General features: G+C 39.9%; 1 protein-coding gene across 2 annotated transcripts in view; it reads right to left on the bottom strand.

Moving 5' to 3' along the window:
* The window catches only part of CHST9 (carbohydrate sulfotransferase 9), a 226,384-nt gene that overhangs the window by 123,506 nt on the left and 77,078 nt on the right, over positions 1–25,800 (bottom strand). For both annotated transcript variants that reach the window (XM_044243234.1, XM_044243235.1), the window contains exon 3: positions 1,723–1,761. In XM_044243234.1, the coding sequence (XP_044099169.1) occupies positions 1,723–1,761 (39 nt within the window). The remainder of the gene's footprint in view (positions 1–1,722; positions 1,762–25,800) is intronic.

Below are 25,800 nucleotides of genomic sequence, written 5' to 3'. Positions count from 1 at the left end.
CCTTTAGAAAACTCAGACTATCTTCACAAATACAGATTTTGTGGGGACTGAGTTTGTATTCTTTGAAATGATGAGTCTCAAAATTTCCCCATTAATGTGAGCCCTGTCCATTATCTATCTCTGACTTCACTTCCTCGTGGAAAGTTTCTTTCACATTCTCAAAAATCAGACATACTGACAAACTGTGACTCAGTTGAGGGAGATTAGCTCCATTTTAATAAAAGGAGTTTCCTCATAACCCTGGTGACTAGTGTGCCCTACAAGGATCTTGTTGCCTTAAAAAGATTTTCCAATTGTTGAAAAATATTATTTCAAGCTAGAAATTCAACACAGTATCAAAGTGACTAGCACTTTGATTTGAAAAGAAAGGTTAGAATGATGAGAGGTGGGAAAGAACCAGTCGAGGAACCAGAGTTCTTGTCCTGCCTTTGTCTTTAGACCTTTGTGTCACCTTTGGCCACACAGAATATTGAATACAAAGAGAACTTAAAGAGCCATCTGGTTTACCACTGTGGCTAATTTAGCTTTCTCTCAAACTATAAAGTTTCTTTAAGCCAGTACCTATAGGATCATAACAACAGCATTTTAGAAACAATATAAATAATCTTTCCCCAAGGAGCAATTATGGAGGTGATCACATCTGTGAGGAGGACAGACATTTTCTAGCTTTCACATTTTTTTTTTTTTGTATTAATGATCAGGTTTTAAAAGAATGCAAACAACATTTAAGAGCAAAGTCATACAGGTAGCACATTGCTCTGTTGTCTGTGATGATTACTAAGGTTGGGAAAGAGAAAAGGGACAGGGGCGTAGGTTGTTTACACATTCTTTGATTAATTCAGATTTTATCCTTTACTGAATCCAAAAATTACAAACAAACAAATTTTGTCTTGCTATGAGACCAAAAAATGCAGTGAAGAGAGTGGTTAGGAACAATGTGGTTTTTTGTCGGCAGCTCTCACATATCATAGAATAATGGGGTAGATAATTGGGAAAGGTGGTAGGCACAGGGGTATATGCCAAATTAGAATTCTCTAAGATTACTGGCAATTTTAAGGCACTGGAAGCTGTAAGATTGCCCTTATGCAAAGATTTACTTGGTAAATGAAATTTTATCTTACCTCAGGACTTTCAGCTAAAAGCCAAGTAATAAAAATATGGAAATTTAAAAATTTGTTTTTGTATTAGTCAGCAGTATTGGCCCCTACTATGTGCAATGGCACTGTGTTAAAACATCATTCACCTCTGGATATATACTAGAAGTTAGGAATAGAATAATTCTTAAAATGTAAAATTCTTTTTGGTTAAGCAGTCAACACTGTCCTAGAAAACATCAACTCCACAAATGGTTTTAAGAAGAATAATTAAGATTCATAGATATTTGGGAAAATAAAATGTCAACTTTTATAACCAGAAATTTTTTTAACAACCTGAAATTTTTAAAGTTGGTGCTTGTAAGACTTACCTTTTAATAGGTAATGACGAAAAAAATCACCTTCTATCTTAACTTCTTTAGAACAGAATGATAGAATGAGGACATGATGGATGTGAAAATGAAAAAGCTAAATGTTTAAATTTAATTAATTTAATAACAATCAATTGTAGGACCACAAACTATTACTTTTTTAATGTGAGTTTTTGAATATTAAACTGCAGATAGATTTTTTTTAAAGGCGGAAGTAAAAACAGGAAATGATTGGAACTAATTAGCCCAAATCTTACCTGAAGTTGCTTTTTGTTCTCTTTTCTTCTCCACTCTCCCTGAAATGAGAAGGGGCAGGTCAGTTGCAGAGTGTGGGTCGATGAGAACAAGGTATAACTAAGAGGAAACTCCAGTTTATAGCAATTTGTAAACACAATCACTCTTTCAGCTGTGTCCAACATGCTTCTAGAGTTGACTGGGCAGAGGTGAAAGGGGTGAAAAATGCTCTCAAACCAGTTTATGCAAATCAAAAATTAAAGAGGATACCTTAAATATGCTATTAGGTTTTACAAATCTTGTTAGTAAGAGTCATTTACCGAACAATAAACTTACAAGATACAAATCCCCATAGAATGAACTGTGGGGATAAACAACCAAATAAAATAAGATCAAGACCTCTTACAACCTACTGGGGAAAATAAAGGACAGACAATACACTATGAAATGGGATGTGCCCCAAAGGTACAATATGTTCAAAGAATATGAGAAGATTGGGGCGCCTGGCTGGCTCAGTGGGTTAAAGACTCTGCCTTCGGCTTGGGTCATGATCCCAGGGTCCTGGGTTCGAGCCCCATATCAGGCTCTCTGCTCAGCAGGGAGCCTGCTTCCTCCTCTCTCTCTCTCTCTTTGTCTGCCTCTCTGCCTACTTGTGATCTCTGTCTGTCAAATAAAATAAAATCTTAAAAAAAATATGAGAAGATGAAGTGATTTTTTAAGTAATTCAAAGGATGCCCATGAAGTTGCGAAGAAAATGGTATTTGATTTGGACCTTGAAAGATAAATGTGATCTGGGAAATTTGAAAAAGAGAAAGTATTGATTCTTGGGAAAAGAAATAGTATGGGGTATGTAGGACAAGACCTTCTGAGCAAGAGCCATGTTTAAAGCTTGCTTTGGGAACTATAGTTTTGCTCAGGAGAAGGGCTATTCCAAGAGTTTAGATAAGAGGTAATGGACAGAGTATGACGATGGGAGTAGGGAGGTAGAAAGGTGGAACTTTTAAGACCCAGGGTCTTACAAAATGTAAAGTACAAGGGAAAAGGAAAGGTCAAGATGAAGGTTTCATGGGTGACTTTGAACATGATGATACAATCTGGGGAAATGGTAAAATGTGTTGGGGGCATGGGGACGACCAGTTCAGTTTAAGACTTAACTGAGTTTTAGGTATTACAGCGATGTGGATCTTGGGAGAGAGATCAGCATCAAAATTACAATGTGGAGAAGCTTCATTTTGAGAAGATGGCTGGGGCTGAGGTGGGGAATGAGAACATAAAGGCAGGCAGCACAAAGGGCTGGGCTGAGAAGAATGAACAAGAGAACAAAAATGCTCCTTCTAAAATTGTGACATAGGACCATGAGAAAACAGAAGCAGCAGAGTTCCACAGAGCACAGAGTCACGTGCCACAGATAATGTGAGGAAGTACGGTGGGCACCCACAGCTTCTGATCTGGTGGGTTCACACGGTTGTTGCTATATTGTGAGAGAGCTGGTTTAGCAGAGCAAGGGCGGGGAACACAAGAGACACTGTGTGAACCTCAAGAGTAGTGAGTGGTGAGGAAGATGGGGTTGAGGAAATGGCTTCCTGTTCAGGAAATTTGGAAGCATGCCAATAAATGAGACAGAGCACCAGTCTGAGCGGGAGCAAAGCCCACATTTCTGCTAGCCTATGGGCCACCTCAGTGTGGTTACAGGCTTAGATAAGAAATTCTGCACCAGGGCACAGGTATGTGGAAACACCACCGTGGAGGTGAGAGCCTTGGTTTTGTGACGGGTAAGTGTGGGTGCCCTTCTGGTCATCACATTCTTGTCAGCTTTCAACATTTCCCAGATGGAGCTAGTTACTGAGAGTTTATGCAACACATGCGAGCTGCATGTAAACTTTATTCAAGTTTCTCTACCAGCTCTTCCTGTCTTCTAAAATCTTAAAATATAGGGTGCGAAATGTACAAACTTTCTCTCATGCAGCCGCCAAATGCGTAGAATGCATTTAACTGTCATCTTGATTAAAGGCACATGCTGTTCATTTGGGTGATTTCTTGTTTGATACGATGTTTCAATAATTTAAGCAGGTAAAGGACATGAATAGTCCATTTAAAGTCTTTATTCATTACCGAGTGTGACGGGGTACCTCCTCATTTAAGTTTTTTTAATTAGGTAAGCCATTGTTTCCTATCTGATTACAAATTTTGGTATACTAGATACCTCAAACATTTCTACAGATTTTAAGAAATGTTATTCAAGTGTCTGATAGCCATTTGTATGTCTTGATTGGAGAAGTGTCTGTTCATATCTTCTGCCCATTTTTTGATGTGTTTGTCTGTTTCGTGTGGGTTGAGTTTGAGGAGTTCATTATAGATCCTGGATATCAACCTTTTGTCTGTACTGTCATTTGCAAATATCTTCTCCCATTCCGTGGGTTGCCTCTTTGTTTTTTTGACTGTTTCCTTTGCTGTGCAGAAGCTTTTGATTTTGATGAAGTCCCAGAAGTTTATTTTCGCTTTTGTTTCCTTTGCCTTTGGAGACGTATCTTGAAAGAAGTTGCTGTGGCTGATATCAAAGAGATTACTGCCTATGTTCTCCTCTAAGATTCTGATGGATTCCTGTCTCACGTTGAGGTCTTTTATCCATTTTGAGTTGATCTTTGTGTACGGTGTAAGAGAATGGTCGAGTTTCATATCAGACACATGAAAAAAATGCTCATCATCATTAGCCCTCAGGGAGATTCAAATTAAAACCACATTGAGATATCACCTTACACCAGTTAGAATGGCCAAAATTAACAAAACAGGAAACAACATGTGTTGGAGAGGATGTGGAGAAAGGGGAACCCTCTTACACTGTTGGTGGGAATGCAAGTTGGTGCAGCCTCTTTGGAGAGCAGTGTGGAGATTCCTCAAGAAATTAAAAATAGAGCTTCCCTATGACCCTGCAATTGCACTCCTGGGTATTTACCCCAAAGACACAGATGTCGTGAAAAGAAGGGCCATCTGTACCCCAATGTTTATAGCAGCAATGGCCACAGTCGCCAAACTATGGAAAGAACCAAGATGCCCTTCAACGGATGAATGGATAAGGAAGATGTGGTCCATATACACTATGGAGTATTATGCCTCCATCAGAAAGGATGAATACCCAACTTTTGTAGCAACATGGACGGGACTGGAAGAGATTATGCTGAGTGAAATAAGTCAAGCAGAGAGAGTCAATTATCATATGGTTTCACTTATTTGTGGAGCATAACAAATAGCATGGAGGACAAGGGGCGTTAGAGAGGAGTAGGGAATTTGGGTAAATTGGAAGGGGAGGTGAACCATGAGAGACTATGGACTCTGAAAAACAGTCTGAGGGATTTGAAGTGGCAGGGGGGGTGGGAGGTTGGGGTACCAGGTGGTGGGTATTATAGAGGGCACGGCTTGCATGGAGCACTGGGTGTGGTGAAAAAATAATGAATACTGTTTTTCTGAAAATAAATAAATTGAAAAAAAAAAAAGAAATGTTATTCAAGTCCTGAATTATAAAATGTTTAAAGACAAACATCTCCTTGTAATGTAAGAATGAATCACAAGTCCTGAAAATCGTAAGTCCATAAAAGTATTGGAGATTAATAGTATGGTATGGTAGTGAGTCTCTAAGACACTCCCAATGACCCCTGTCCTTCCTTCTCCTGATAACTGTGTCCTTCAGTGACCCCTCTCACACTGATTAAGACTAAACTTTTGCAATCAATAGGATTTTGTAAAAAGGATGGAATGTGACTCCCAAGGTTGGGTCTTAATAACCCTGGTGACTTCCATCCTGCACTCTTGGAACACTCTTTCTGAGGGAAGTCAGATAATACATTACGGGGACACTCAAGGAGCCCTATGGAGAGGCCCACCTGATAAGGTATCCAGTTCCTGCCAACTGGCAAATCAATCAGTCTCCCTGACTTTCTCTCTATAAAGTGGGGATCAGAACCTGCTTATCTGGAGTGGGGTGGAAAATAAATAATTCCACATGCAGAACTAGCAGGAAATGGAAGAAATTCACACAAGATATTGGGGTTTGATGTTTCAGAAGGGAGGCTGGAAGGCATCGCTGTAGCCTTTTCTTCACTGAGACCTTAAACAGTCCTCTGCCCCCGTGTTACATGCATGGGCTCCGTAAACTGTAGAGTGCAATATAAATGTTATTGATTAGTTTTATTATGCTGTTAGTTGTGTTATAGGAATCAATTTAGATTTCTATTCCTAGTTACATATACATTAGACTGCAAATTAGAAAAATGAAAACTAGATAAATAAGACAATATGATATTGATTAAGAAACACAGAGAGTACACTGCTTAACTGGAGATGACCCTCTACGCTTCTCACTGCGTCCCATCATCCTGCTCTGGACGAGGGGGATCCTGCCCCTCATTCTCACGGTGTCCACCCTCATAAAAAGAGATGGTTAGGAGACCCATATTTCTAGCTCCAACCTCTACCAAGCTTTTAGGCCTCCTGGAAATCTCTATTTGTATTTTCTACTGCACTACAACACACACCCTTAACTTAAATCATTGTATTTCCCTGCAAAACGGCTCATCTTCGGAGTTGTCCTTCAGTTGCTCAGGCCCCCAAACACAAAGCCTCAGAGTCACTGGCTTCTCCCCTTCACTCAAGGTCCATGCCTAATGCAACCCTCAGACCACTCCATTCTCTTTCCACAGGGCCTTTGGAGCTACATTTTCCTTTTTTAACTGTCTCCGCCCTAGTTCACAAACGTGATAGGAACTTTCTTCCTGGGGTTATTTCCTACACGGTCCTAACTGACTTCGTTGATTTTAGAGATGACTTTTCTGTCCTTGAGTCGGATCACTACTAGAGATTTAAATCCACCTGCCCGAATGGGAAAATGATGGCCCTGGACGATCTGGCCACAACCTACCTTCTCTACCCTCCCTCAAGCCCCATACACAACATTGACCAGTTATGCCAAAAATCCCACCTTCCAACCCAACTCCCTGTGCAAGCTGCTCCTGCTTCCTGGAATGTCCTGTCATGTCAGTCCTGTCTTGTTCATCCTTCAGAGCTGAGTCAGATGCCAGCTCTTCTGGGAAGCTTTCTGTTTTGTGCCGCCCCCAACTCTCCACTCCCTGCAGAACCACCCTTCTGCGATGCTCCTTTACCCCTTTATTTGAACCTCTGTCACAGTAGTGACCCCAGTGTTTGGCTCTTAATTAGTTGCAAGTTTGTTTCCCCAACTGGACTGTGGCCTCCTTTAGGGTGGGAGATATGTGTACCCTATGTCTCTCCCTCTCTACATGCCTCACAGAGCCTTGAATGTAAATGCTTGGGACTCAGTCAACATACCCAGAGAATTAAGAAATGCCCCAGCCCTCCTTAGAATGCTGCTAGGGAACAGGAAGTAAATTTCAGTGCTCTTAACACTGAGTTCAAGTACAACCAGAGATTTTACCAGGTATTTACATTACAAGGGACACCCTGGAAAACTATTCTATTAGAAAAGTGGGCGATAAAATAACAGAGAGGCTTTCAGAATAATGAACATGCAATTTTTCCTTCATTGTACTTTAATGGTTAAAGATTCTAGTTTAAAAACAAAACACTAACGTATGGTTTGCACCTTACTTCTCTTTAAAGCAGGATGCACATTCCTCCCATGAGAATAAAAATGGATGGTACTCTCATAAAAATGGAATTTGAAGGGTGAAACTTTTCTCCTGAGAAAATGTATTTAACTCAACATTAACAGTCCACCTGTCATGACCACTTACTTATATAAATCGAGCACTGATATTTTTAAAAGTTATTTTAGACTTGAGGTTGTTGATATTTTTCCATGGAGGAGCATTAAATACATATCAATTTATAGCACATTTCTCTACCTCAGTATGGAAGCAGTATCTTAATCGCAATGATTGCTTCTGATCTTTTAAAACCATAGGCACATAAATAGCAATCCAGTGATGTCTTGGCAATAATGAGGAGGGGTGTTTATGTCACTTCTAACGGAAAGGAAATTTTTTACATATTTGCATAAATATATACTTACATCTAGTTTGTATGTGCACGTGTGTATGTGCATGTATGTGCATATATTTACACGTACATATATGTGCATTACATTCGTGTATATGTGTACTGTATTTTTACACTCAGATATAGTCTTGTCTCTGAAATACACTCTTTCTTCTACCTGCTTCTGTCTTTGTATAATAAAGTCTGTCATGGAATCTTATCAAGCTTCCCTCACTGCACTACCAATTTCTCAGTAGCCAATTCTGAGTTTGCGTTCCCTCGCAGGCATTTTATCTGCCCTGCGCTGAGAGGTATGATTAATCACATCCCGTTGCTAGGATACCTGAGAATGTTCATTTATGTCCGATGTTGCTTTGGCAAAATGCACTATGAAGAAGGCATAGAATCATGACAAGGAAAATTACTGTGCACATGCCACTTACTTAAAAAAAGGTGGCAGGGTGGGGGGTGAAGGAGAGAAATGTAGCCACAGATAATATAATGTTAACTCCCATGAATTTTTTCATATCATTTTTGTTTCACCTGGATTTAATGGAAAACAATGGCAATACTTCTGGATAATGAGAATCTGTAGCACTCCTATACTTTTGAGTTAATGGGAAAGTAGAAGGTGGTACAGTTTTAATTCTGTTTACCTTACAGGGTCGTAGAGAGGAAGGGGTTTTAAGATTTACTGGCTTCAGATGCCTTAATTACAAACAAGGTTAACGAGGTTACAGTGCTGGTTGATTTGCAGAGCCCATCTAAAACCCAGGCCACCACTGCCATGTTTAGCTATTTGAATGTGAGACTGAAAAACAAAGTAGTCCTCAGAATGTGCTTCCGGGTAAGAAGAAATGCTTTTATCACTGTCTAAAGAATTTATTGCTGATTTGGGTATGTACATACCAAAGATTCCTGCTTACTGATTGTAATGAGAGAGAATATGAATATATAAAGTCCACCTAAATGCAGTTTCCTTAATCAACCTCTTTCCATGGAAAAACAGCATGGTTTAGGAACAAGAAGAGGGGCTTTGGAGTTACATGGACTGACTTCCCATCTTAGCCAAGGGGAACCTGTGAGCTACAAGACTCTGGGATGAAGCATAGAGATCTCATTACAGACTTTTTGTTCTTCCGCTTCACCCCCACCCCCACCATCTGGCCCACCCTCTTCTCCCCTTCCTTCTCTTTCTCTCTCGTGTGTGTGTGTGTGTGTGTGTGTGTGTGTGTACACAAGACAGAGACATATGCAAGATGTCTTTCTCTTCGCCTCTCTTTGATATTCCAACTGAAAACAGAAACAATTGGAGTTTTACTTTGTCCTTTCAAATTGATACTACCAGAGTACTATTATTATAATCACACTCATAATAGTAGCTAATGTTCAGTAAGCAATGTTTGTGTGCTTGTCATTGTTATATAGGGATTGGCTCATTTTGTTCTCACAGTTTGATGAAGCTTTCCAAATATGCCCGTTTTTGGGTAAGGAAAGAGTAAAAATTGGCTAAGCAACTTTGCTGAATCATTTAGTAAGTAACAACAGATGAGAGGAGAAGAGGGAGGAGTAAAAATTGGGATGTCTGCAAGTTACATATAACCCTAGGTTTTGAGGGTTGCCTGAATAAATTATTTTGTTAAAAACAATTCAGCAGTTTTTACTCACTGTTTATTTTTTATCAAACGATTTGTTAGAAGGACTCAATGGCTTATTCCAACTGCCAAGTATCCAATCACAATGTTTCAGGAGTAGAATGTCAAAAGACCTTCACACTTCGAATTTCTTTTTAGTAGTTTAGCGCTTATTTAGTAACTTAACAATGAACTGGGTACTCTAATGTCACCTAAATATTATTTAATTAAATCTTTGTAATAATTCCACGAAATAGATGGTAATTACTTCCATTTGCCAGCAGAGAAAGGAGGCTTGGAAATTTTTTTTTGTAATGGTCACAAGATTCTGATGAGTGAATGGCAGGGTTGGAATATGAGCAGGGAGATTTTTACCTTTTCAGAGCTCCTTGGCTATGGTGATGAGGGCAGTTCCGTGGAGTGGTGAAGAGCTCAGGTCTTGCCACTTAAATCAGTGTGGGATATTGGGCACATCATTTAACCTCTCTAAATCACACTGTATTTATCAGGAAACGAGGGTAAGAATAGTTCCCACTTGACAGGGTCATTGTGAGGGTTACATAAAATGATGTGTTTAATAATAATCCTAAATATTTGGAGTATATGGTGCAGTCACATTTCACACCTCAGTGTTTAGGACAAAGCGACACAGAGTACTTCTAGGTACTTCTCTTTCTAAACATACCATGTCAGGTGGTTCCTAGTAACATATAATACTTCATATACTCAAGGTCAATGGCTACATTTATACAAATATTATAAAGTTCAGGCTCTGAGAGTTTCTTGACAGGTTTACCATAACATTTCTCTCTTGCCTTCGCTTAGAATTTTTAAGAAGGAAGTGGCTTTGCTTTTAGAAAATGCCTTTCTTTTCTCTTTCATTTCCTCTTTTCAAATACAACTTGGTTTGGTGAAACACAATTTACACTGCAAACCTCTCTCTGATTATGAGTGAAGGTGATATGATCTTAGAATCCAGGGTTTGTGGTTTGAATTCTCATCTGTACTTTGTAGGGAGCAGCAGCTATGGAATTGTTCACAGCTGATATATTCAAAATAGAAAGGGAGAGCTTTTCTAGAAATCATGAGATCTCATTGCCAGTACTTACTCCTTGCAACAAATGGAAGGACCCTGAATAAGTAACTCAACTCTTCCAAGATCCAATGGTCCTTTGAGTTACACAGCACAGCAGACACTAGGCTCATAAAGAAATCATATAAACAGGGCTGTGAGGGGATTGTAAGTCCTGCAGAGCAGGAACAGAGGAGCAGAACAGGGCCAATTTAAAGACCAGTTGGTCTAAAGTGGTCGACAGAAGACTGTAGAAGTTGCATAGTTTCTGTTTGGTCAACAGTACGAAAAGGCTGTGACATTTATTTGATCACTCATGCCTGGATTTATGCTGCTATTGAAATGGACCTGGCCTCAGCAGACCACAGGGACGAGCTTCTGTATGGTTGTGGATCCTAACCCCCTCCTGCAGGTTTCGATAAACTCCATTTGCTCTCCTGTCTGCTTCTATTTGGTCAGTTGATACGCTGCAAGGATGCTTCTGCAGAGATCCATTACAAGCACAGTGCACGCTGTGAGCTCCAGACCGTGTGTACTGAGCTACGGAGGAGACCAGCCCTTCAGAAACATAGCACTACAGCTACAGCTAGGCCTCCAAGGTTGACCATCTGCCTTGGCAGAGCTGACAATCCATCTGCACTCCCCAGCCTTGGGGTCTGCCATCCGTCCTCGCAAGTAGAAAGCCTACGAGGAACCGAATGCTCAGAGGTTTTTCCTGGGCTAACCCCTCTGCAAAGACATGGTAAAACCAGTATGAGAAATAGCAATTTTATGTTGTCTTGGAAAGTCTCAAGCACAGAATTTCTTCCCACTTAGATCCACCTGACAAGCACATAATTAATGTGACAAGCAAATGCTCCTTTCAGATTCCCTGCATTGACCTGGGTGAATTAAATCTTAGAGCAAATCTTTTGATATTCAGGACCTCATTCTGGGGGAGTCATTTTTGGCAGAGAAGTTTTTTGGAAGACCTTTAGATGTTGAAGTCAGATTAGGGAAAAAAATAAATGTGCAGTGACTGCCAGGCCTAAAATCTCTCTGCAAAATGGGAATGCTAGTTTTACTAACGTACGCTTTACCTGCTGGCAAAAGCGGGGATGTCAATGTTTATATTTTCCATTGTGCAAGAGCATGTTTCTAGTAAGTTCGGTGTGAATAATTATTTTCAAATGACATAATATCCTAGATGTCCCTTGAATGTTCATTATGCAAAAGAGATAGGAATGAATTATTTTGTAAAATAAAGAATCTTTTCATAATATTTATTCAATCCTGTGTTAGAAAAAAAAAAAAGACCATATGTTAAGAGGTGGGGTTGAATTCCCCTCCTGCCAAATCTGCCCAGACCTTAGTAACTTGCATAACAAATTGAATATGCTAGAAATGCCATGTTTTATGCATTGAGACCATGTGGGCCTTGAGAATCAGGAAGCTTCTGTTCCCTAGGTCTTTGACTACTTGCTCTGGGAGAGGCTGGTCACAATGTTAGAGCCAGACCATCCTGAGACCACCATGCTGTGAGGAAGCTCAAGCTAGCCACATACGGAGGCCACATGGGAAGAGCTTCCTGAACCATACAAGGCCAGCAACTAGCTGTTCTTGCCACCCCAACCTGGCTGCCAGATGTGTGGGAATGAATAAACATCTGGAAGTGGATCCTTTAGCTCCAGCCACCTCAGCAGATGCCTTGTGGATTAGGGACCAACTGCTTGGCTGAACCCCTTCCAAATTCCTAACCCATAAAACCGCAAGCAAAGTAAATGTCTGTTTTATATCATTAAGTTTTGGCGAACATCCACATGCAGCAATAGAGAGTAAAAACAACTTCTCTTTCTGTTTTCATTATGAGGATATTTACTGATATATCTATCAATATATACCAATGCTTATTACTATTCCTGCCCCCTCCCCCAGGAATGCACAGCTCTCCTCGATTCTTTCTTTCCTGAGATGGCTTGATCAACTATACCTATAAATATATTCTATCACCCAACATTTTAACATGTACACGTATTCCATTGCATGAAAAAAAATAAAATCTGTTATTATCAGGAGTGTGGTTTAAGCACAATCTATGCAGATTAATACATATTTTGTATTTCTAAGAGTGTTACACTATCAACCTATTTCCAGGTAACCAGTCAAAAGGAAAGGAAGCAGAATCTCGCCATTGAACAAGCATCTTAAGACTTGTAAACCATCCACGGGGGCACCCATTGGAAACAATAACATGTAAATCTTCACCCAGGCTTCAAAAAGCTCAAGGCTTATGGTTAGGATGACAGAGAAGCCCTCTGAACTGAAACATGAAGAAGATTCAATAGCAATTTCTGTCGAATAATTAAAAATTACTTTATTTTCCCTAGGTAGATTTACTTTTAAAAGATAAATTAGCAGAATCTACATTGAATGAAGAGTGTTCATATTATTTAGGGTTAATTTTCTGTAGGAAAGCAACAAGGGGAAACATTTCATTATAGAAGGTAATGATATGAGTCCAATCAGAATCTGTGCTTGTGAAGTCAGAGTTTGTTCACTTTAAATGGCAATCTATTTGGCTAACAGACACACAGTCCTGCCCGGCTTTTCATCTGGAGGAAATAACCACATTTCATTGCTCTCTCTCCCATGCTCTTAATCATCGCCTCATTAGCTCATGGAGAAAGCTTATGGAGGCCAGAGGTGAGCTGGATTTTATTCTTTGAGATGTCAGCATGGTTTTCATTTCCACTAGCCCTAAGTTTTTCTTTTCTTTTCTTTTTTTTAACCTTTAAAAAATCCCCATCGTACACATTTTTTCCTTCACATTGACCAGCATCAAAGGCTTGGGCCTTAGACATACGGGGAAGCTTGTATTTCACGGGCTGAAGAAAGAAAATAAGGAAAGTGTGCTTAGATCAGTGGATATTGATTGACTGCTTTTAGGCATTGCCATGTTCTTTGTAACCTTGTAAAACTATCCTCTGAAAATCTGGTTGACTCCCTGAGTTTCCTAGAAAAGTTGTTAATTATCTAATACATTTTATGTGTAGAAGAGGTTCAGTGACATTCGTTTGGATACTTAGGAGAAAGCAAAAAACAAATGTTGCTGAGGGCCTGTTACCGGGCAGGTGGAAAAGAGTCAATGAGAAATTCACAGTCAAGGGCAGGGCTGTAGAGGAGTCTGCAGATTGGTTCAACAGATGAGGCCTCCCGTGGCAGCTAGAAGGGGGTCTTCACCTCAAAACAGAGACAGAGTGGGAGATACTCAGGAAAGAAGAGAAATAAAGATCTGAACACCTAAGGCAATACACAGTTTTCCAGCCAAACCTTTTACTGGTGATCAGCGTGAGATGCTGATTTCAGAAAAAGCAAAGCAGGGAGAAACTCCTTGGGATACAACCCTCCCACATGATGGGAAGCGGAGCACTGCCACGGAAGTAGGGGTGTGGGGGTGGGGGGAGCACCGTGGTCAGCCACTGGACACTTACTTAGATGCTGAGATTTGCACCAGCCTGAGTCTGGCATTCCACAGGAGAGGGAGCAACTTCCTAGCGTTATTGGCCGTGGCAGACATAGCTGAGTGCCTACCCTGTGGTCATTCCTCCTCTCATTCCATGCCGGTACCTGACGCTCCTCTCACAAGACACCAATGAAATATGACTGATGCAAGCCCGTCACTGTGGTCCCATTTCTTTGCTTGAGGTGGTTGTTTGACATTTCGGGCTAATGACATGAATTCTGTGGGAGAATTTCATCAGAACGTTTTCCTTGCCAATCAAAAGAGACAGATGGGAAAAAAATCTCCTTTTTCTTTCAGTGGATGTAGTCACATCTGGGGATGATGCCTGGTACATGAGCACGTAGCCAAGATACTGCAAGGGTGACGAAGGGCGCACACCTCAGGAGAATGTCACTGAGGCTCCAAGCTCCCATGGACCCACCCCACCTCAGGGTTCCTTGTTATGGGTGGTTTATCCCTCCCCCCCCAACTCTTTTTAAAAGCTAGACCTTTTAGTCACTTGTAGCTGAAAGCATCCGATATTCCACACAGTCTAACTGCAAAATAAATATTATGCCAAATAAATAAACACTATGTCAAATAAACTGAGAATGTTAAATAATTATTTAGCTCAATGTGCTATGCTAAATAAACTAAAAATTAAGCCCGAAGGAAAGAGCATTACCTTTAAGATGGTCCCAGGAACTATGCGGTCTAGACTACTCGCCATCCAGGGGCTGCATTGAGAAGGTCCACTCTTCCCATCTTCCAGACACATCCCCTCCACCTAGAGGGAGGAGGGCCATGGTGTTTGCCCTTTCTTACCTAGACCATGCACTGAGTACCTGGGATACCAGAATTCCCGGGCCAATCAGCCCCAAGGCAGGGCAGGGTCTACATGGGCGTTCTTCCCAGATCAGATCTCAAGATGTGGGTATACCGGAACAGCCTGCATCATCGGTGGGGGGCATTACAGGGTGTGCAAAGGATGCCTGGGGCTTGGATGTGTGTGCAGATGGGTTCCAGTGCATGTACATGAAGCTCCTCACAGTGCAGGAGGGGACATGATGGAGGTAGAAAGGAAAAGTGGCCTCTACTGGATCTCTTGCCCCAAGCCCAGCAACTACAGGGTAGGTCCATCATGACACAGACAACAAAGGCTGTTACTCTAAGGATGCCAGAAACGATGAGCATGCGTATATTGCCTCACAGGATTCTCACGCTAGTCAAAGGAAAGGAAGGGGAAGGTATTTTATCCACAGTTTATAAATGAGAAAACAACAGAAGCTCAGAAAGGTGACCTCGCCCAAGATAACCCAGGAAGTGTTAGATCCTGGATTTGAACCCAGAACTTTCAAATATCTCATTGTTTACCACATATATTTCCTAGATTTTCTGTGATGGTGGCTTATTTTCTGTATGAAATGGAGAGACAGAGATTGATTTAAGTTCTCCTTTTTCTTTGTGCCATCTCCAGTTTCCTACCTCAGAAACACTTAGCAATGCTTACTATAAAGAGGCGAAATACAAATAAAATTCAATCAAATTTCTTTATAAGTGAATCATTGTTAAACTTATTTGCAGAGTAAAAAATTGAAAAACTCTAAATAAAATACTATACTGTCATAAAGTAAATAAAATGGGTCAGGATTAGCCTTTCTTCCTCTTATGGTATTATAGGATAGAGATGATCCACTGTCATTTGTAAAAAATATTCTCTGAAGTCTTTCAGAAATGGGTCAATTCTATTCTTTTTCCTTTGTTGTGCAAAATACAAGGTTTTTTTTTCCCCATAAAATTATCTGAACTGGCTGTGTAGATAGCCCCAATCTGTCACTTTGATTTTAAATTCCCCAATTCACTATTTGCTACAGATTTTAAAAAAATTTATGAGGTGATTTGCATACATATATATGTATATACATATTTTTTTAATTTCAGTTTTGTCCTTCAGTTGAAACAACTGTGTTTAAATATGAGAGAGGGTGGGAAGAGGGAGGCCAGAAGGGTTATAGACCCTCACAGCATTGCTTTCCATTTTTTCTGGGGTAGCTCTGGAAGGAGGCAATGTCAATCTCACATGCATATGACCCATTTATACAGCTAGGAACACCTAAGAGATTGCTTCCATAACCCTGAAAATCTATGGGATACTCTTTGCTTGATATATATATATACACACACACACATACACATACATTTTAAACTGTTGTGACATGGCCAAATATTTTGGAAAGAAAATCAAGACTGCGTGTTAATAGGCAGGTTGATCTTACTTCTTGAGAAGCTGGTAGGAAACCCTAGAAAAGTGAGACTAGATATATACAGAAAAGAGTCATTTCAAAGGGTGAAGAATAATGTTACAAAATCCAGATCACACAGTTGGAGTAGCTAAGCCTTACAGTGGAAAAAAAAAAATGTAGGTTATTAGCTTTGTCATCATTTTCACCGAGTCAGCATGATGGAGTTCCCGGTTGCTATCTCTGGCTTCCAGCAGTATCTACCCATTCAGACACCACCATGATTAACGCAGGCACATAGCACTCTGTTGCCTACTATTCAGAGCAAGGACGTGTGTGTGTGTGTGTGTGTGTATGAGACAGAGAGAGAGAGAAAGAGCGAGAGAGGGAGAGAGGGAGAGAGATGGAAAGTACTATTTGGGCTTTAAACAAAACAGCAAGGTTATCTTCAACTCAAGATACTTCAAAATCTAGATTTTGATCTTGGCATCCAAATGACGCCCCCATGGGGTGAAATATAGTTGGTGCATATTTTCATTTTTTGCCCTTTCAGAAATATTTGACAGAATTGCATGTGACACTGTAAACATTTGAAAGAGGTACGGAATGTAGCGGTCTCTTCTATTAAGCTCATCAAGCCTCTGGTGTTGTTAGGCACCTCGTTCTCTGGCTAGCCCCCAGAGACTTTCACTTAATCCTGTATTCAGTAGGACACTGCTTGGGGGGAGGTTGGCACTCATTGGTACACGCTTCACCCTACAATGCACACACAATTTGAAATAGATTGCCAGCAGCTCAGGGCGGGAGAAGAAGAGACCAGACCTGCTGGGCTATTTGTCATCTCAAACATTTCAAGCACTGCATACTACTTCCCTACCAGGGACTGGGAATATGTATCCCTTGACAAGATGTTTAGTTTTGATTACATACGAATAAGGACTCTAAAAGTAAAAACTTGGAGGGAGAGAAAGAAGAGTCATCAGCTGAACTTTTCTTCCTGTGTTGAAGCGACAGAAAACTTTTCAATAAACATCTTCACATTTCATCCTGAAGCCTGTGTAATTCCATGTAATGGAATCAGAACACAAACATATTAAGGAAGTTTGCCTCTTAAGAACACTTCCCAGCCAGGCTGAGGTAGGTCTGTTTTCCAAGGAAAGCAAGGGTGTTTGGGTGTTGTTGTTGCTTTAATTCTAAAAAACAAAGAATTTTAGATGTTATGTTTGTCATTCTGCTATCTTTCATAACCACAATGTGAAAATAGATGTGTATTAAAAGTACTGATGTAACGAGAAAGAAAATTTGTTATTAAAAACAAAACAAATGGTAGCAACTTTCTGCCTTCTAAGGAAGTGGCAGAAGGTCATCTCCAGGGAAAGTGGTTCTTTAGGAAAATTCCCTGGTGGCGTCAAAAGTGAGACTCCTGGGATAGTCCGAGGGAGTGTGGAAAAAAGGAAGGGTGGATTTTTTGGCATAAAGACACAAGAGGAAACGTGGAGTTGTTTTTTTTTTTTTAATTTTATTTTTATTTTTATTTCTTTTTATTTGAGAGGTTAAATGATCCCGAAAAAAAGGTCTAAAAAGGGAGGAAGGGACCCAATGAATACAGGAATATGTGATCATTTGGATCCTAAAGAAAGATACGGCCAATAAGAAATCTCATTTTAGGAAATGGCCAACAGATGTTTGGAACCACAATGACTACCTTCAATATTAAATTGCTTCCAAATCTGTGCTGAGCTGAACCCCATTCTATTAGGCACCCCCAAACCAACAAAAATTGGCGAGCACAATGATGTATGAGGCTGACATATGAATTATATTTGGACTCATATAAGTTGGAGAGTGTTTTGTTCTGGAAGATAAAACATGGAGAAGAAGAAATGGATGCTGAGACCACAAGACATTATATGCCCCCTGGGGGAATGGGTAGTGAATATTGGACTTTATATTGGATGAGGAAAGAGTTTGTTCATTAAAATATTTAAATTGCATATTAAAATAATGGGTGCATATTAAATATTGCACATTAAAATAATGGGTGACTCAAGAAGATTTGGATCTGGGCAGAAAAATCTAAAGAAGAAAGCACTCCTTAATAAGGCTGTCATTTGTATGTTTTGAGTACTAATTGTTAGGACTTAGCATGGCCAAGTAAAAGAAAGGCCTGCATTGAGATCCTCATTCTTTCCCTTTATAATGATATGATCTGGGCCAATTATCTCTTTTTTTGTATTTCTATCTCTTCATGTTCAAGATGGAAGCAACAGGAAACTATTAGAGTTATAAAAAAATAAAAAGAAATGTTGAATATTATATTCTCAAAAGATCTTAAATCTTAATTCACTACTTTCAAGCCCACAATAAAATAAAAATCAGTATGATTCTTTAAACCTGATCCTTTAAACCTATTCTCCCCAATATGCCTAAATTATTCACACATCTACATTCATTAGTGAAGTGCCTTAACTAGTTGGGATATCATAATCTCATGTAAATCTACTTGTCTTTTTTCATCAATTATATCTCATTATATATTCCAAAATATTTAGATATTTTATGTATATTTATTTGGTTATTTAAAAAGATAATTAAAGTCATTTCTAAAAAGATTAACTAAATAGGCCTCATCAAACATTGTAAATATCATGACTTCCAGGAAATCACCATGTTTGGTAAATATCTTCTAGGCTTACTAAAGATTATTTCTAATAAAGCCTTACATTTCTATAGTGGTTTCTGTTTCATGCCTAAGATCTCAATTGGTCTTGATCCTCTGATTTTTTTTTATTAAGACAGAATTTTCTACATTTAAAACCTTAAACTCAAGTAGTAAGACCCAATTTTCTAATGGCCTTCTTGAAAGTAAAGTGGTATTGTTTATCATTGCACTACCTGATCAATATTTTCATAGTCAAGCCTAAGTTTCAAATTCATATACTCACCTATGGGAAATGTGTGTAGTTGGTTATTTGGCTGGTAATCTGTACTGGCATGTTACCACAACAGACTTTTTTTTTTTGAAATCCATTCAGTTCAATTTTGTTTAGAAGATTAAGCATCTCTTTGGAGAGCAAAATACCTAGATCAAAACTGACATTGCATTAAATTTACAGGGCGATGCTTTCTGGTTTGGTAGTTATGCTTTAATAATATTTTGTGGCAGTAACAACACACTACTGCCTGACATTTTCCTCCTCTTTAGAAATTTAAAAAGAAAGAAAGTAAAAGGAAATAAAAAGCTTTCCTGCCACAGGTCAAAGGAATTCAACTACTAACACAATTTCGTCAATTTCAAAAGAGGGGGACAGTACCCACGATATTTCTTTTCCATTTATCTATTTTAAGGAAGAAGTGGGTTGTTCCAGAATTTCTAGCCTGACTCCCTATCTTCATTTTTCTATGGGCCCTAGGTACACCCCTATAAAAGCAGAATTTAGAAAGGGGTCATCACGTGGAGTTTTGGGATGTTAAATCTAACATATTTAGGTTGACAAGCCCCTTGACAACTCTGGGAATACCTATTCAGATTTTAGTTTATTAAAGCCTCTTTGCCCTTTCATCATTTTATTGCTATGTCATGGTCTGGGTAATGAAACTCAACATAGATTTTTTTTTTTAGTAATCTGTGAGCAAAATAAGCAGCAAGTTATAACTGTTGCACATTATAGGACCTTGGGGACTCTTTTTAAATGATCCAGTTTTCTCTCTCATACACATAGAAGACTCTCAGATGTCTCCTTCCCCAAATTTCACTGCCTACTCCTCTCTCTCCCAGACTCAATCATATCCCTACAAGGGATAATAACGAAACGATGATAAAATCCGATGTGCAGGACAAATATTCTGCAGAAATTAATCTGGAGAAGATAAGAGGAATAAAGAGAGGCAGGGATCTTTTCTTTATGAAATACACTTCCAATCATTTAATCCTTAAATGGTTCTTCACCAAAGGCAAGACTAATAAATGCCAAAGGGCTCCCTCTTAGCTGTTTCTTGGAAATATTTACCATAGTTGATGAAATGGTTTAAGTCAGTAAGAGAACATACATGATGCAGGTTGAAGTTGCTGGCCAGGTGCTCACGCGTGTGACCTGTTAGAAAAATACAGCCTCATCACTGTACCCCACAAATAGGCCAGGCCCCGCTTGGCCAGATGTGCAGCCTCACTTGATCCAAACCCAGAATGATGAGATTCAGGGGAGTCTTATCAACCCATCCTAGCAGAGAGGGACAGCCCTTCTCCTAACAGATACAATGTGTTGCTCCAGCCCAAGACTTGCTGGAAGACTCTAGTCCAGTTTCCGGACATGAAGCCACTGATGGTATTAGTGGCTGGTAGTTTTCCCTAAGAAGAGCACTTACTGCTCTCTTTCTGTGTGAGAGGGTCGACCACACTCTGCTAAGATTCTGGCAACCCAAGGTATGGAGGACAAATGCATTATCATCACCTAGGAACTCATCAGATGTGAACCGTCCCAGGTCACACTCCGAGAACAACTGAAGGCAAATCGTCATTTGAGCTAGATCGATTTCCCAGGCCCACTGAAGTCTGAGGACACTGGCCTAAGTCAGCCGGTGAGTGACTCAGAAATAGCACCTGGACTTCCTGTCACTGGCAATATGAACTCTGGGCGTGTAGGTGAATATCTAACTGGACAAGGAGCTAGAATTCACACCACCGCGTCTCACCATGTTCTGAGAAATCCAACCGGCAGTGACCTGGCAGGGACAGAGCATGAGTATTTGAGGGACATGGCTAGCCAGCTGGAGGGCAGACCTGGTGGAGAGATTTTCCATGATCTCCTCTGGAGACTACCACAGCGTGACAATATCCCTGCTGGGTTAACGCGTCAGGCTAGCACCTGGGTACCAGGGACCTCTGAAGCCATGCCCTGCCCCTCCCTCCACCACCCTCCTCTCCCGGCAGCTATTTGTGACTTCTGATGTCTAGTGTTATCGTTAAGCAGTTTTTTACTTACTTTTCACGACTAAATCTATTTTGTCCAGGATATCAAGCAGTTTATCGCCCTTTCTATTTCTCCTGGCTCACATTTATGATCTCATCGTTTCTTATCTTTTTCCAGTCTCCATTGTGTCTACAACTCTGAGGAAGGTACAGGTAGAACTCACCCTTGATAAGTTGGAACTGAGCCGTACCTGTGACACAGAATCACTTCTCTCATCTCAGCTAGCATATGTGGCAACAGGGTGAAGACCAGAACGCAGAGATTCATATGTTATCCTAGCACTTTTGAATATGACACGTAGCTGTTTACTGTTCACTTCAAACGTGGAAGAGCTGATGCGACTAACATCCCTAAGTTACGAAGCACGGAAGCAACTTTCTCCCAGAATGCAGCTTCTGTGATTCTGGAAGCTGCATTTTATTTTGCTGGCTTAGCATGAAGGATCTTTTCTCCAGTTCATTTTCTCTTTCATTATTTACCCCAAGTCACTAAATCCGTGTCTCTACTATCTATTCTGTAACCGATGGAGTCTTTAATGGCTGGTGTGTGTTTTTAAACAAAGACAAAACTATAAAAATGCTTTCAGAGTAATGACAGTGACCCAAAACAAATTACCATTTAAAAATTAGCCAGGGGAGGGAGGAGTGAGTAAAGTGTGTGTGTTCTTCGTAGAGTCGAACAAAATGGAATCTATCAATGTTATCCTTTCTGTGCCTGACAAATCGTGACTTTCTTTAGGAAAGGATGATCACAGAAGAATCTCACCCTCTTGACCCTGTCCCCAGCCACCCAAAAACATCAACACTGACGTAGAGTTATCAGCCTGGGTCTGGTAATAGGGTTGGGTGGTTTGTGTTCTGATGCTGGTATTCTACTTGGACAAAACATAGACAATATGTTCTGATCCTAGCTTTGCATAAGCAACCATTATTACACTCTGTTTTCTAAAATACTGTTGAGGTTAGAAGACAGCACATCGATATATATGACTTAATATATATGAAATCCCAATATAAGATAAACAATATGAATATATGCTAATTTATATATAAGAATATGACTAATACATAATTTATATAATTATATAAATATATATGCTTCATGATATCTAGTATATATAAATCATATATTTATATTATCATATTTTTATATACTGAGAGTGCAGCAACATATAAGATTTGACAGCTTTAACAATAGTCATTGAATAGGAGTAAAAGAAATAATTCTTTAAAGAAAATGTTTCCCCACCACAATTTCTTTTTTAATCTTTAAAGCTAGGAAATAGAGACTGCAGATCACTAACAAATAAAAATGAAGTGTCCCCAAATTGGTGCAGCAACTGCCTCCCTACCTATGACTCCCACAGACTGTAGGTCTAATGGAAGGTGGCTTGGGTTTTTTTCTCTGATACATTTCATTAGTTGAAGGACCTCCACTGGCCGACTCATGTTTGTCACACTCAGTCTATAAACCTGCCCGACCAGATAACAAACACACGAAATGTCCACTGCTTTAGAAAAGCAAAGTATTCAACACACACATACACACACACACACACACACACACGAGAAAAGAAATCCTTATTTCCAGAAGGATATCAAAGAAGGAAGGATAAAATAAACTCTGGGCTGCCAACTGATTCTTATCTCAAGGTATCACTCGTTCTCACTTGGCCTCTGATCCAATGTTGGGAAAATACATTCCATCTGATTCCAAATGGTCTAAAGTTACGAGTTTACTTCACTTATCCTTTTGTAGGTAAAATTCACGTGAACATAGATTATTGGACCGTGACAACATGTAAAATTAACCAATACAAGGAATGCTGTTTTGTAATAACAAAACTTACAAATCTCACTTGCTAGGTGTCAATGACTTACAGCGAAGAATCTCTTTCACATACAGACTCCCCAAAGGGCAAAACTTCTTGTGTCTCCTATTACAGATGGAAAACCTTCTTCTCAACGTACAGAGTTAAGAATGACTACAATTAATGGCCAAACACTTAAATATTCAAAGGTCTGATATTTTTAGGGATTTCATATGGTACTTACAAGATTGTCTTGGATGCCTGAATCCAGGGAGCAAATTATTAAGTTCCAAAGGATCAAACAATTTTAGCACATGGGCAAGCGCCATTCCCCTTTGACCCAGATGTGAAGTCCGCAGAGCTGAAGCCCTGAAACCCGAGGAGCCACTGGAGGCGGTCATGCCGCGGTAACGTAATTTACCATGTCATTATCACTGTTACCATGTCCTCAGCTTCAAAGCGTGTGGTATCCAGGTGATAAATTATTAAATCTGACATTTCTCAATGCTCATGAAGTACTTTGATAAAAGGACTCTGCTCTCTTATCTGAATGTGCAATTTTAAGACAACAGGCTCTATTTGAAAAGGATAAAGTGACTGAGAATTTTGTTAAATGACATCATTAGAAATTTGAGGCTGTTGTGATGTGGGACAGTTCCAGAAGCAGTAGCAGTAACTGTCTGATTTGATTTGATTTCATTTAATTTTTTTAAAGGGAAAACTTGTTTTTAATGAATCATATATATGTATGCGTGTGTGTGTGTGTGTGTGTGTGTGTGTGTAATATGGGCTCACCTTAGTAGACTCAGCTTTTTTGAGGTCTCAAGGTTCCATTTAAAAAGTATTTGCAAAAGGGGACCTCTCTGGGGTGCTTAAAACACCAGTACCTTAGCAGGAAGTGAACCCTGGGATAGATGTGGGTCAGTGTGGCAACCAAAACCCGAATGCCAGAAAGTTCAGAATGAACATGCGCAGCCTCCAAGGCTGGGCCTGTACCAACTTCTACTTTAAAGTCAGTTAGATTTTTGTTTGTGTTGTATCAGAAGGAGCCCCAAATAGACTTCCTGCCTGCACTCAGCACCAGGGACCCTTGCCTTCTCCCCCCATAACCTTGGAGTCTTGCAAATCTAATTATACTGAAGATATCAATCCTTTGTGTAAGCTTGGAGCCCTGCTCAACCCTCGTCCATCCACAGGCCAATGAGGTGTCTGATAGGAAACTTAGTACAGGGGTTGTTCCATATTTTCTCCATACAATAGGAAAAAGAGACAAGAGCTACATGCCCAGTGAGGGGAAAGGAGGTAAACAGGTAGGATAAGCAATCATTTAAGCACACATTTAGCTCTTCAGAGAAGTGATCAGTCAAATGGATTCTCCTGGCTTTAATACACAGCATAACTGCAAACATTGATTGATCAGGGAATTCTCACTCCACTGGAAGAGGCAGTCCATCTATGTTTGATACCATGTTCTTATAAGGTGCATAAAATTCTGAATTTACAGCTTCCCAAGGTTCATTGAGTGCACCAAGCTAGGATTTATTGATTCTGTATGGAAATTTTAAAACAATTCTTTTAATAGTTGGTGTTAGTGGTGCTTTCCCCCTTCTTCTTTACCAGTACTTAGAATCAATCATATCGATAGAAGGGAGCAAAGTAATTATAACTTTGATTAGAATATACATGAAAATACCAAGTGGCTAAAATTCCAATCGCACTCTTCAAAAATTCTCCTGGAATGCTTTAAGTTGGTGGCTAAATATATAGGTTCCAATGCACAACATACACACATCTATTTGACCATAGCTTTTCTTATTCCTCTTTGTATAGTCACTTATTGTACCCTCCACCCTGCCCCAGATGTTATAAATGCTTACGTGAGAAGGAAATATGACTTCTCTATCTAAATCTTTTTTTGTTTTGTTTGTTTTTTTAAATTTGATTGATTTATTTATTTGTCAGAGAGAGAGAGAGAGAGCAAGCACACACAAGCAGGCAGAGTGGCAGGCAGAGGCAGAGAGAGAAGCAGGCTCTCTGCCAAGCAAGAAGCCTGAAGCAGGACTCGATCCCAGGACTCCGGGATCATGACCTGAGCTAAAGGCAGTGACTTAACCGACTGAGCCACCCAGGCATCCCTCTATCTAAATCTTCTATAGCACTCAACACAGTGCCTAATAAATCCTTGTTGAATGGGTCTTGAAAAAAAATTCCATTTCATAATAGATAAATGTTGTGTGTGGAGAGGAAGCCTTGGTGTAGATATTTTTATTGCCACAGAGAAACAGACTTCTTTGGGGAAAGTAGGAAGTGATAAAGTGATTACATCTGTACGAACTGTGTGTGTTTTTTTTTTTTTAAATGTTAATCTTTTTTTTTTTTAAGATTTTATTTATTTATTTGACAGAGAGAAATCACAAGTAGATGGAGAGGCAGGCAGAGAGAGAGGAAGGGAAGCAGGCTCCCCGCTGAGCAGAGAGCCCGATGCGGGACTCGATCCCAGGACCCTGAGATCATGACCTGAGCCGAAGGCAGCGGCCTAACCCACTGAGCCACCCAGGCGCCCCTGAACTGTGTGTTTTTAACCTACATTTTTGGAACGTCGTCCTGTAGGAAAATATGTAACTTGCTATAATAAATAAGCAAATAATGTATCTTGCTCATATAGAGACAGGAAAAATATATGACATGGTAGAAGGCATTCATGATCGTGTCCATGATTGTTTCTACAAGTGAGAAACAGGATCCTAGAGGGCGGTATATGGCTGGCCTCGCTCACTAACACATAATGAGCTCAGCCTGTGTTTCCCACCGAGGTTTGTTATGGATGTCTTCTAAGTGGCAGCATGCCCAGCTCTAGCCACTCTTTAAAATAATTCACACGGAAATGT

This window comes from Neovison vison, chromosome 3, assembly GCF_020171115.1.
Source record: "Neovison vison isolate M4711 chromosome 3, ASM_NN_V1, whole genome shotgun sequence".
Taxonomy (NCBI): Eukaryota; Metazoa; Chordata; class Mammalia; order Carnivora; family Mustelidae; genus Neogale; species Neogale vison.
This window is presented reverse-complemented; position numbering and strand designations above follow the sequence as displayed.